We start from the raw sequence: 13712 nt of genomic DNA, 5'->3' as shown, positions 1-13712 counted from the left end.
CATCTTGAATTTATGCTATGACAAACAGGAAATCAGAGGTCTAGGCCTAATGAAAACAAAATTGCAGACAGGCTTTTTTGGAAGCTAATCTATCACACATCCGATGACACAGCGGGGGAAAGGTGTGGGTTCACTTCGACATGCGGACTGGAGGAGCTGGAAATCAAACCACGACCTTCCGGCTGGTAAACCGACAGACTCTACCTTTAAACATGAAGTTGATCCACAAACAGGTGAGACAGATCAATAGTTTTAAGATGCAATAGTGCAGGGGTGTAAAACTAATTTTAGTCCAGGGGCCACAAACAGCACAATTTGATCTCAAGTGGGCCGGACCAGTAAAATAATAGCATGATAGCCTATAAATAAAAATCATTTTGATTATTTTTTTTACTTTTTTAATACATTATTAATATGTTTACAGTTAATGAACTATCCTTTTACAAACATATTATGAACAATCTGAAATTTCTTGATTAAAATGTGCAATTTCAAATTTTCACCCTTGATAAAATCATCCTGAAGGCCGGATTGGACGCTCTGCCGGGCCGGTTTTGGCCCGCGGGCCGCATGTTTGACACCCCTGCTATAGAGACGCTTTCAGGCCTGTTTCTCCTCGTCCTGTGGTTGTGAGATCTCTCTGTCTCCTCTGGATTCAAACTTGTTCTCGTAGTCGTTGCTGGAACCGCCAAGACCAGAACCACTGGGGCCTGAGTTCTTCCCTAGAGCCGTGCTCAAACTTCTGCTGCTGACCTGCAGACATCACAGCAGAGGTCCTGTCACTCAGTACGTTTACATGACACTTGAAAAAATCGAATTATTGCCTTAATCCGACTATAACTGGACAACTGAAGTGCATGTAAACACCTTAGTCCGACTGAAATCGGAGTTGGAGAACTCCGATTAAGACACCCAGATAATGCGATTGGAATTCGATTTTCTCCGTCATGTATACACCTTAGTCGGAGTATAACTGGACAATGCATGTGCGCTGCTCCACAACCGTAGAGACGGCACCAAGTGGAGCAGAGAAGCCGCCCGAACCCGGCAAAGTAAAGAAAAAAACCCAACATCAGCGCTGATTCAATGCACTTCACACAGCGCCACCAGCAAGTGTTTTATTTTTAAAAAGAGAGAGAGAGATGAAAAAAGGAAGCCCGTATCCTATTCTCAGCGCGCATCCGTCCCAGACTGGCGCGTCTGGTCGGGAACTGCAGTTGAGAAGTTATTATTAAAGGATAATTTCTGTTTTTTACAACCTGGACCTTATTTCTAGCATAAAATAAGATCATTTTACTCACCCAGACAACTTTGGTGTCATTTGGAGTTGTTTTGACGAAATTAGCCCCAGTGGAGCGGCGCGTATATCCGTATAATGCGAGAACACGGGGCAACGCAATGCAGCCTCTAAATAACACATTATCCGCCGCAAAACTCGTTCATTTCACCAATATTTTGTTATGATACACTAGTGCTATGTATGTGCATGTTATCAACATGCTGCGCCTGTAGGTTGACTACTAACCTCTGATCTGGATGATGTAATCTCCGACCGCTGCCCGGCGCGGCTAACTTGCTACCGCTAATGCTACGGTTCGTTTCTGCGTGTTTCTGACTTGTCAGAACAAAATGAGCAGCTGGATGAAGTTCAGCTTCCACAGGCTTCCTCTCCTCAACCTGGACTCACTAAAGCTCCGGCTAGTTGAGATAAAAATGGACCTGAATGCCAAAGCAGAATGATTATTATGAGAATGAGCCGCGCTGCGCTCAGAGATGACATCATCCAGGTCAGAGGTCAGTAGGTCAACCTACAGACCCCGGATGTTGATAACATGCCACCACGGGCTCGGAGGGGAATAGCACTAGTGTATCATAACAAAATATTGGCGAAATGAACGGGTTTTGCGGCGGATAATGTGTTATTTAGAGGCTGCATTGCGCTGCCCCGTGCTCTCGCATTATACGGATATACTCGCCGCTCCACTGGGGCTAATTTCGTCAAAACAACTCCAAATGACACCAAAGTTATCTGGGTGAGTAAAATGGTCGTATTTTATGCTAGAAATAAGGTCGGTTGTAAAAAACGGAAATTATCCTTTAAGCTTATAAGTTGATAGAAAAGTCAACAGGACAGGGGGGCGTATTAACCCACTGAAACAACAGGTGACGCCGCATGAGGGGGCGATGGACCCCGTCAGTTATTCCATTTTCTCAGTTGCATGTAAATTGAGACAAGGACAGAAGTCAGATTAGACACCAAAATCGAATTTTGAGCATAGCTGGATTAAGCTCTGCATGTAAACGTACTGACTGATGACATGCTCTAATACATCATGTTGGATGTGTGCAGTACCTTGGAGGTGAGGCAGGCGGCAGTGATGAGCAGCGTCACACTCAGCAGGAGGACAGCAAATCTGATCATCAGTTCTGTCAGAGGAGCTGAAACACATTTAAAGTCATCCAATCAGTCCATTACATCATTTAATTTAAGGGGACATATTATGGAAATATCACTTTTTGAAGGCCTTTTAACTCATTGAGTGCCGCGCTCCTTTCCAAAGTTTTAGTCAAGTGTACCGGCAAATTAGACCATATTTGACTTTTTATTTTAGAGCCATAGTGTATTCTATATTATTGCCACCAACACATACTGTAGCTCATTTGAAAGGTTTAACTTTATCCTTCAAATGGCCACAAACCGTTTGTTTCTACGTGCCTCCGTTCCTGAGAAAAGTCAAGCTAAACATGGCTGGGTTTCACCAAAATCCCTCCTTTTTTTCTAGAAAAGGAGATAGAGCGTCTTTTATGAAAGGTGCTCTGTTTGTGTCTGTCGCTCTTCTCACACTCGCATTTCTGGATCAAAGGGCTCGTATAAGATAAATATACACAACAATTGTTGTTCTATTCACAAAACCACCATCGGGGGCGGGGGGGGCGCCACTAAACAACAATAACACAGACGCACCGTGCCGTGTCACAGCCTCTCGCCGCGGAACGTGAGGCTCTGCCGGCCACAGCGGCTCGCGAACACCGGTCCCGCCGGTGGTCGCGGTCCGTCTGTGGTACGGGTCGGTGGTGCCGGTCTGCTTTGGTCCAGAGACCATCAGATTTTACCGCGGGAGGACTTTGGGGAGGACACGGTGTTGCTCCAGATGAAGACCGGGCGGGACAGTGGGCTGAGAGCTTCCTGGTTCAGCTCCCAGCTGCTGCAGCCTCGCGGGTGAGGGCGGAGCAGCAGCGGAGCAGCTGCTGCATCCACATGCAGAACTCCGTTTGCAGAAGCTGAGTTATGATAAAAACTTCCAGATCATGAGCTGTCATGTGACTTTGATCGTCATCTATTTCAGTTCTCCTCGTCGTAGAGTCCCCAAATTTACATATAATGTGTATTAAAGTGTCTATTTTCATAATTTAAAAAAAAAGCAAAAAACGAAAAATTTCGTTTTTGGCACTCAACGCATGGGAACGAAAAACGAGAAATTACGTGGTTGGCACTCAATGAGTTAACATATATCTGGGTGTTTGTCTTGCCTTCCGGCCCCCAAACTGTGAGAACTGACAAAAAAAAATCTGTAATGTTCAGGCTCCCTAGGTTGAAATCCACGTGGTTTATGAGCTGTTCCCTCAGTTGTCTTCCAGTGATGTAACTAGGATTCGAATTTGTATAACATCATGCCTACCTGGGTCCGGTAGAAGGGGCGGGGCAAGCAGTGGTTCATCTGCATTTAAAGAGACAGACACTGAAACCAGCCGTTCTGAACAGGGCTGTTGTGAGAGGATGAAAAGAGCTGTGATGTTTGATCCTTGGGGGATTTTGACCAAAGCATGTCACAGACATGTCTTTAAGACACCTGGGAACTATTTTAATTTGTGGAAAGGGGGCAGAACATGTCTCCTTTAAAGGCTACATTTTTCAAGTTCAGCCCTGCCCTGCCCTGCCCTGCACCCCCTTCTACTTTTCAATCTAGCTGACGCACCCCAAATGCCCGACACATTAAAAAAAGGCATTGTCTATTTATCAACTGCATTCTTTGTACTTTTGAAAAAAATATTATTTTATATGAAAATGATTTATTAAAACATTTTGAATTTAGTTAATACATGATTTTTCAATTTATACAGGGAAAAGCCCATTTGAAAATAATGTAGGAGTCATTTTTTTTATATACATTAGTAAAATATAACACGCCATATACCCTTTTCATGTCACGTACCCCCAAGCAGCAGCTTGTGTGCACCACGGTTTGGGACTCCCTGAATTAAACAGATTTTTATGAGTCCCTATACCTTGACTGTGCACCTTAATTTCATTGTACACACGTGTATAATGACAATAAAGTATCTTGATCTTGATCTTGAATTTGAATTTTTTTTTTTAAGTAGTAAGAGGACCTTATACCTGAAATGATTGTGTCACACATAACTGCTGTAAATGCCACAAACCCTGTGTGAAGTTACCTAGGACAGCGACAGAGAGCGGTCGGCTCCCAGAGGAGAAGTTATGGGAGAACAGGTGGACGTGATAGACACATCTGTAGTCCCCCCGGTGGGTGTGGTCTGCAGCGGAGAACAGGAAACGGGCGGAGTGATTGACAGCTGGCAGGGTGTGGTTCGGAGCGCCGTGGGAGGCGTTAGAGAGCAGCTGGAAGCTTCCTCCTTGGTGCCGTGGTTCAGTAGAACACGTGATGGTGAAGTCGGAGCCCATGGGAACCTGCACCGGCCCCCACTCGGCCTCGGAGGGTCCGTCGGTAGAAGCAGACAGGGAGATGTTTGGCTCAGCCAGCAGATCTGTTAACAGACGGGGGGGGGGGGGGGGGGTGATTGGCTAAGGAAGTAGGATCATCTTTTATTTACCCGAGTTCCTTCACTTATTTAACAGATACTGTCCTTCCTGCTCAAGTTCAAAGTTCAAAGTCATTTATTGTCATTCCACTTCATGTTAGACACGACAGGAAACAAAAGCTAAGAACAGACACAATCTAAAAACTGCTGCATTGAGGCTTCGTTGTTAGTTGGTTGGTTGGTTGGTTGGTTGGTTGGTTGGTTGGTTGGTTGGTTGGTTGGTTGGTTGGTTGGTTGGTTGGTTGGTTGGTTGGTTGGTTGGTTGGTTGGTTGGTTGGTTGGTTGGTTGGTTGGTTGGTTAGTTAGTTAGTTAGTTAGTTAGTTAGTTAGTTAGTTAGTTAGTTAGTTAGTTAGTTAGTTAGTTAGTTAGTTAGTTAGTTAGTTAGTTAGTTAGTTAGTTAGTTATAGTTTTAGTTTTAGTTTATTTCGGACATGTTAAAAGAAATAAAACATAATACAGAAATGGACAGACATAACAAATAAAAACTTTGAAAAGACAACATATGAACAAAATAAAATAAAAGAATTGAAAATAAAGATAATCTGATTTTTTGTTTGTTTGTTTGTTTGTTTCATATCCGAAAAGGAGTGGGAAGAAGTAAAACTTCCTATCAAGCTATCTAGTCATTATGGTCTATACAATAAAGTAATTTATGAGTTTATTTAACTGGATTTATTCTAACATATTATTATATTTATATACATATAGATTTATTCAAACATAGGATTACTAATCTTTATCTCTGTTGAAAACATCTAAATTTGCTTTCAGATATATTTTTACTTTTATCCCTTTCTCCACTATAGATTGAGTTCACTTTAGATAATGACTGTCCAATAATACCTGAGCAGATGACTTGATGGCCAGAATAGAATTCAGGAGAACCAAGCCGCATCACACAGTCTGTCAGTGCAGAAGTCAGCCTGACACAGTCACTGTGGATCCACCACACAGGTCTCTCCTGGGCAGCGTCGGTTTCACGTGTAGAGACGACAGAACCGCAGCCCAGCTGTCTGCACACCGCGGCTGCAGAGTCCTGGTTCCATCTAGTGATGAAGTCCACCACTGGTCTCCACTCCCTCTGGTGTTTCATCTCTAGTTCTCCAGCGCAGCGATGTGCCGTTCCCACCAACCTGACGTCCAGCGGCTCTGTGCCAAGACAGGAGGATGACATGTAGGCGAATCCAGTACGACGCATCGACATTAGAACTAGAAGAATTAGAATTAGAAAAAGAAGAGTTCCCGCACACATGGCCAACGTGCAGAATTTATTATGCAACGTTTCGGTACTAGACCTTTTTCAAGCAAATGTTTGCGCCACCACAGGAAGCCATCTTAAATAGGAGTGGCTGTGTGAAACAAAAACCAATCACTTTCCCACACGTCTGGATGTGAGGAATTCAAATATTAAAGCAGAAGTAAGCAATATATTTGTGTTAATCTAAGTCTTAAATAGTTGTATCTTCCGACAGCAATCACTTCTATAGAGTGTTTGGTCTGAAACACGGGTCTGTCAGTCACTCTGCTCTGCTCTGAGCCCAGGAGAAAACTTTCCTTGTATCCTACAACCTTTATCCAATGAGGAGAGAGAACGGCATAAAGGGGCAGTCCTCTCTGTGTGTGCAGCCAAGGGATGCGCCTGAATGTGGTGACGTAGGGACGAGGACCAATAGATCCATGACGAGGGCGGGGGCTGCTAACTCCATCTGCTGACAAGAAGTTATGGTGCGTTCAAGGCAACCCGTAACTCGTGTTTTTCCGACCTGTGAAGTGGTACCAGTTCGATCTGGTACGAGTTCACGGGTCAGAAGTTACGAGTGGCCGTTATAGTGACTTTCACCGGTAAAACAGGTCGGAGAAACACGAGTGGGTTGCCTGGAACGCTACAAAGTCGTAAGTCGTGACTTGAAGCTGTAATTTACGGTTTCAAAAGCCTGCCTGGAACGCAGCATTAGCCAAAACGACCGGATCGCTTACTTCTGCTTTAAATATCAACATATAAACAATAGAAACAGCATCAATGTAGTACAAAGGTAAAGAACAATGAATATACAATAAATACTAAGCTGCCGTGACTGGATACATTAGGTCCTAATGGAAGGTAATAGCAAATAGTCACAGTCAGAAACAATAAATACGACAGATACAATAGAAAAATAGAAGACAGAGGGACTTGCAATAAAAAGTGTGCAAGGCTACAATAGAAATCTGAAACAAGGCTTACATGAGACAAAACAAAGTCAACAGCGGTCACATCACATACAGATAGTAAAAGTAAAAATAAAAATAAAATAAATTCCCCTTTACTGTGTCTTGTTTATTATGTAGATGGCATTGGGGATAAAGGAGTCCTTGTACAGTAGATCTTTTTCTTTGCTAGAGGAACTCTATAGCGCCGCCCTGAGGGAAGTTGTTCAAATTCACTGTGTAGGGGGTGAGTCTCATCTCTAATTATTGACAGGGTTTTCCTTTGTACAGCACACATACACGTCAGCTCCTACCTGAACAGTTGAGTCCAACGGCTGAGCAGGTTTGTGCAGCAGAAGCAGACCTTCTGCAGTCCAGCAGAGCAGACTCGTTGCCTTCACACTGGAACTCTTCCATCAACACTGCGGGGGCCTTTCCCCCATGGAGCCCCCTGTGAAAGGCTGAAGGAGCCCCACAGCCCAGCTCCCTACAGGCCACCGCTGCATCCTGCTGGTCAAAACCATCTCCACACACTGCTGACCACGACTGGTTAGGCTTCACCTCCAGACTGCCTGAGCACAGGTCAGTCCCATTAACAAGCCTGGTCAATGGGACTGTGGGTACACACAGAGAGAGGGGGAATTAGATAATGTTAAAGGGATAGTTAATCATTTTTGGAAAATTCAGCTATTGCCATAATTCCTATAGTCATAGCAGCAGGTTCATTACCTTTGATTATCGGTGCATGTTGTCTTGAGATCAGCGGGGCAGAGACGCGAGCTGCTTAGTGAACACAATGGAGGTGAATGGTACAGGTGCCCTGCCCCTCATCCAACTTATCAAATACACAATCCAACAACTCCAAAACAGTCTTGTGGACAAGCTGTGATCTGCACATTCACCACAGTATGAAACAATGACACGGAACTACTTGCGCTTTTGAAATCACTCCGCCCAGCAGCCGTGTCTGGAATGTAGTTCCAGCTACGCATTTGCCTTGGAAAAAACTCTCACTCATAATGTTACATTATTATCTCATAGCGTGGTGAATGTGCAGGTCACAACTTGTCCACCAGAGTGTTTTGGAGTTGTTGGATTGTGTATTTGATGAGTTTTGAGGGACAGGGGACCTTGTACCTTTACCTGAGCAGCTTGCATCTCTGCCCCGCGGATCTCGAAACAACAAGCACTGATAATTAAAGGTAATGAACCTACTCCTATGACTATAGGGATTATGGCAATGGGCCAATTTGCCAAAATGTTCAACTATCCCTTTAAGATAATGACAATGTGACACATTAGCGTTACTGTTAGTAAAGGTGTTATTAATGTTATTACCTGAGCAGTTGATTTCCAGTCTGGAATTAGTCTTTGTATCCTTGATCAGCACACACTCCCTCAGTGAGTATTTAGACCGTAAACAGGAAGAGCTGAGAAGGTGCACATGTTTCTCTGAATGACCCTTCGTCTCTTGTATGGAAACAACGGAGCCACAGTCCAGCCATCCACAGATTTTAGTTGACATCTTCAGGCCCCGGGCATCTTTTTGGTTAATTACCGCTCTCCACTCTCCGTTGTGTTTCAGCTCGAGTATACCAGCGCAACGGTTAGCTCCGTCCACCAGCCTGAACTCATCAGGGTCTGGATTAAGAAAGACGAATGGTCGGATAAAGGGACAAGGTCCAAGAAAAGATGACAAAACAAAAAATAAGCAAATTAGAGTAAATAAATAAATAAATAAGGCGTTCAATACACATTCAGACCGAGAAGGTGTAGGCTGAAGCATATAGCTTATTTCGTTTTCATTTTTATCAACAAAGAAACATAGATAAACTCTTCAGCATAGAAGGCACCACAGTTCATAGTTGATCTATGCTGAAGTGTTTTTTTAGGTGGATCAAATATTTAATGTCTATCATTCTTTTCTGGGTACACCATTTGACATTTTCAGGGGCATTTATTCCTTATTTGTCACTGACAATGACTGCAAACTGTTCATTCAAATGGAAGTGAGTGAGTGTCTCTACCTGAGCAGGTGAGTCCGACTGCAGTGCCTTCACACTGGAGCCCTCCATGGAGCTCCCCCTGAGAGGCCGAGGGAGCGCCGCAGCCCAGCTCCCTACAGACCATCTCTGCATCCGGCCGGTCGAAGCCGTTTTCACACACTGGTGACCACGACTGGTTAGACTTGATCTCCAGTCTGCCAGAGCACAGGTCGGTCCCATTAACCAGCCTGAAGGAGTCTGGAGAGTAACATTAAATCCAATGAGAAACATTATGTAGGTCTTTGTTAACATGTAGATTCTACATAGTATTACAATGAAATACTAAACATTAGCGTTACTGTTAGTAAAGGTGTTACCTTTGATGCACAACATGGGTCAAAAATGGCCCACATTCATTTTCCATTTGATTTCATGCTGGGTGTGTTTATTTGCTGTATCTTTTAAAATCAATGTAGTTTTATGGTTGAATCTTCCAAGTATTATTTGAATACCTTGTTTTTAATTAGTACAGGGTATTATTTCCATTTTTACTTTCTTATTTTATGAAACAACAAACCAAACGTCTCAGAGAGTGGACCAGTTAGCTAGCTAGCTGTTGACATTTCTACTAGAATGTAGAAATGTCAACAGCTAGCTAGCTAGCTAGCTAGCTGTTGACATGTTTGTTTTCTAAAATAGAATAATATTCTATTGTAGTCACCAGCTAGAACATGTCATTATGTTAACAGTTAGCTAGCTTGTTAATACCAAGATATTTTTAACTTAAACCTAATGAATTATGCACAGTTATCTTTAACTCACTCGGAACAAAAGTTACAGCAAAGAAACACTCACTCAGCATGAAATCACATTGAAAATGAATGTGGGTCATTTTAGACCCATGTTGTGCATTAGAGGGGTAGGGATACAAAATGTGTTTTTATTCAAAAAGTAAAAAATAAAATGAGGATGTATTATGATCAAAAACACGTTAATTGAGGAATACCTGGAATACTTTTTTTGCAAAGATATAGCATAAAAATACTCAGTCGGGTCACTTTAGACCCATGTTGTGCATCAAAGGGTTAATGTTATTACCTGAGCAGTTGATGACCAGTCTGGAATTAGTCTTTGTATCCTTTATCAGCACACACTCCCTCAGTGAGTATTTAGACCGTAAACAGGAAGAGTTGAGAAGGTGCACATGTTTCTCTGAATGACCCTTCGTCTCTTGTGTGGAAACAACGGAGCCACAGTCCAGCCATCCACAGATTTTAGTTGACATCTTTAGGCCCCAGGCATCTTTTTGGTTAATTGCCGCTCTCCACTCTCCGTTGTGTTTCAGCTCGAGTATACCAGCGCAACGGTTAGCTCCGTCCACCAGCCTGAACTCATCAGGGTCTGGATTAAGGATAAACGCAATGTCAAGTGGTGTAACCGGTATTTTTTCATAAAAATTTCACTATATACAGGAAAATAAATCTGGATTTAAATGTGGAATATACTAATTCACTTTTGCAAATATGCAACACTGTTTCTCTCAAATGTTACATCATCTGTCACATAGAAGAAAAGTGATGTTTTTAAATCATGCTCAGTGTTGCCAAAATGCATTAAAATGTAAATATAGAAACACAGCAAAACGTTTTTATTTCAATTCAATGTTTTCAGAAGAAAGTATGTTATTGTGAGTAGGCTACACTTAATTCCACTGTTTAGTTTAGTTCAGTTTATTTCAGTCTTTGGGTTTTTTCTATGTTCTTGTATTTCTTGTTTTTAGCCGATAATGTTTTATGTTTTATGGTGTTGTGAATTTGCTTGACCCCATTGTAAATGAGGACTCCTCCTTAATGGTCTTTCGAGAATAAAGGTTTGAGACACAGCACCTCATTGTGCAATATAAATAACAACTCAACATAAATACAGCAGCAAGACAAGGTCCAAGAAAAGATGACAAAACAAAAAATAAGCTAATCACAGTAAATAAATAAATAAAGAAGGTGTTCAATTGACATTTAGACTGAAAAGGTGTAGACTGAAGCATAGCTTATTTCGTCTAGCCTAATAGAAAAACAGGTTCTGTTACACTATGCAAGCTACTGTTTCATTTTTATCAACAAACATAGATAAGCTCTTCAGCCCCACAGTTCATACTTAGGGCCACGGGGCAATTGCACCGAGCACTGGCCCCTATAGCTATGAAATAGCTGTCCAAAATGTGTGTCTTGATCGGGATCAGTGTGCTATTACTTTTCTTCACAGAATACGAACTGCGAAAAATTTCTCATAGAGAATGAATGGGAGGAGGTCAAAAAAACGAACAAATCATTGGACTTTTTGTGCCTACTGCTCTGGCATACTTTCACCTAGAGACTCCATTTCAACTTTTTACTGTAGACACAAGTCTTGTGTATTGGTGTATTATTCCATGTTTTGATAGGTCATATTGTTTTTGATCAATCCCTGTTCAATGAACATGATCATTTTTTGAGAAATTATGAGATTATAATGGGTGTGTATTGCACGGAATGTTCGTGTCAGAGTGGGTGACATCATTGGTTAGAGTGAGAGAGAGCCCAGAAAAATTCCAGATTTTTTCTCTTTCCACACTCCTCCCGGCCACAATTTACACTCTACACACATGATTTTTTCCAAATTTGTAGACAAACTTGTTCTGTCTCTCACAATGTGCTCAAAAAATCAGAGAGACTTACAGAATTTGAATTGGCAACCTCTAAGTGCGGCCACGTCTGTCTCTGCTCCGTATTGACTCCAATACAAAGATTTTCTGAGAGAAGCAGAACAGACCCTTGTTTTAAACTCGCAAGTGTCTCCAAAATATTTACTGGAGAAACACCAAATTGTACCAAATCGTTCAGGAATTTCTTACAGCACTGATGGTCTGTGTATTTTTCTGATAGGAGCTACCATTTTGTCAGAATAAACCTAAATGTGAGACCAGTGCAGAGGCAGAAAATCTGTCTTTTTCTCCACGTTTCTGTCTGTCTCAGCCTGAGGGGCTCCTATCGTCACTGGCAAGCACCTCAAGTTGCCGTGGTAACCTCTGAGTCTCAGGCCAGAGTTTGTTAAGGTTTATAAACAATCCAACTGGTGCTCGTTAACCTGTTTATAAACACCCCCCGCCCCCCTCCCAAGGCTGATTCCTATGTTGACAGAGATGGCAAACCCGGTTGTAGCTCCCGTGGCCCTATCAAAATTTCCCAGAGGAAATTTTCTAGTTGATTGATGTTGTAGTGTTTTTTTTAAATGTAGGTGGATGAAATATCTATCTTTCTTTTCTGGGTACACCATTTGACATTTTCAGGGACATTTATTACTTATTTGTCACACTGACCCATAATGACTGCAACCTGTTCAAATAGAAGTGAGTGAGTGTCTCTACCTGAGCAGGTGAGTCCGACTGCAGTGCCTTCACACTGGAGCCCTCCATGGAGCTCCCCCTGAGAGGCCGAGGGAGCCCCGCAGCCCAGCTCCCTACAGACCATCTCTGCATCCGGCCGGTCGAAGCCGTTTTTACACACTGGTGACCACGACTGGTTAGACTTGATCTCCAGTCTGCCAGAGCACAGGTCGGTCCCATTAACCAGCCTGAAGGAGTCTGGAGAGGGAGAGGGAGAGAGTGAGCTGCACCTGCACTCTGTAGGTCTTTGTTAACATGTAAATTCTACATATTATGTAATATTACAATGAAATACTAAACTGCCCAAAACCCAACCTAAAAATAACTAACAGTGTTGGGCACATTAGTTTTAAAAAGTAAATAGTTATAGTAACTAGTTTCTTTCCCCAAATAGTGACTGTATTAGCAACTGAATTACTACATTATAAAAGTAACTAATTACCAGGAAACTTAACTATTGTGTTACTTTTTTAATAAAATGTTCAAATATGTCAAATCACTTGGCCTAACCCCCTAACCTCCCGTTTATCTGTGACTAACCAGTGTAGGAATAGTGGGTGCTGGGTTTTTTCCGACTAGTTGATGGACTGAAAAAAATGTGTTTATAACGTAGACTTTACCAGGTGTATTATTTTGTCAAGTTGAGTCAAGTAACGGCACATTTTATTGTCAATAAAATGTCACCTTCACTGGCACTAAGCAGCTTCCAGGTGGATGGTAGGAACCCCTCCACACAAAAAACTACAAATGTGATGACTGCTTTATGGCAGACGTCACTTCCCCCTTTCCCCATGCGTTAAAAACACGGAAGTCGAGGCGAGGCAAGGCGAGTCTTTTTGCCAGAGCACGGTGCATAAGGGCCCGTTCACATGGAGCGTCTTTTGCTCGCGTTTCCATTGTTTTCAATGTAGCTGAAAAAACCTGAAACCTGACACAGGCGCTTTTGGTTGCTTAGTAACGGCAGACGAGACCATGGACGCAAGCTCCCAAGCGCTTTGAAAATCGCGTGCAAAACGCTCCAGCTGGCATTTTGCACACGTTTTTAGGCGCTCCATGTGAATGGGCCCTGCAGCTCGTGCATTTTCAAAATAAGATACAGCGTGTTTATGGCGGATCATATTTCCCCCACTACACCTCTAAAACGTTGTAATGGGCTGCCTGAGCCCGGCCTGAAGTCAACAGGTCAGAGGTTTTCACACAGGACACCATTCGCCGTTGACACCATGAACAAGGGGATACTGATTGTAAAATTACAGAATAGGCAGATCAACAGGTC

General features: G+C 42.7%; 1 protein-coding gene across 1 annotated transcript; it reads right to left on the bottom strand.

Moving 5' to 3' along the window:
• Window positions 1-600: 600 nt before the first annotated feature.
• On the bottom strand, window positions 601-12648 carry LOC146976687 (scavenger receptor cysteine-rich type 1 protein M160-like). The gene is made up of 9 exons (XM_085796724.1): window positions 12419-12648; window positions 10114-10416; window positions 9058-9273; window positions 8369-8671; window positions 7345-7644; window positions 5687-5992; window positions 4459-4788; window positions 2331-2439; window positions 601-679 (listed from the first exon to the last, which is right to left on the bottom strand). The coding sequence occupies exons 1-9, from the start codon at window positions 12519-12521 to the stop codon at window positions 601-603; spliced, it is 2049 nt and encodes a 682-aa protein (XP_085652850.1). The 5' UTR covers window positions 12522-12648.
• Window positions 12649-13712: the final 1064 nt, after the last annotated feature.

This window comes from Trachurus japonicus, chromosome 13, assembly GCF_045865225.1.
Source record: "Trachurus japonicus isolate A0001 chromosome 13, Traja_1.0".
Taxonomy (NCBI): domain Eukaryota; kingdom Metazoa; phylum Chordata; class Actinopteri; order Carangiformes; family Carangidae; genus Trachurus; species Trachurus japonicus.
The sequence above is the reverse complement of the archived record's forward strand: the minus strand, read 5'-3'. Positions and strand labels throughout refer to the sequence as shown.

Excerpts from the sequence above, each read along its gene's own strand:
- LOC146976687 (XM_085796724.1), bottom strand. The coding sequence starts at position 12,521 with ATGGTCTGTAGGGAGCTGGGCTGCGGGGCTCCCTCGGCCTCTCAGGGG. Across the intron at positions 9,274-10,113 it reads ACTGGTCATCAACTGCTCAG|ACTCCTTCAGGCTGGTTAAT; the intron begins GTAATAACATTA and ends GTTACTCTCCAG. Across the intron at positions 8,672-9,057 it reads AGTCGGACTCACCTGCTCAG|ACCCTGATGAGTTCAGGCTG; the intron begins GTAGAGACACTC and ends TTCTTAATCCAG.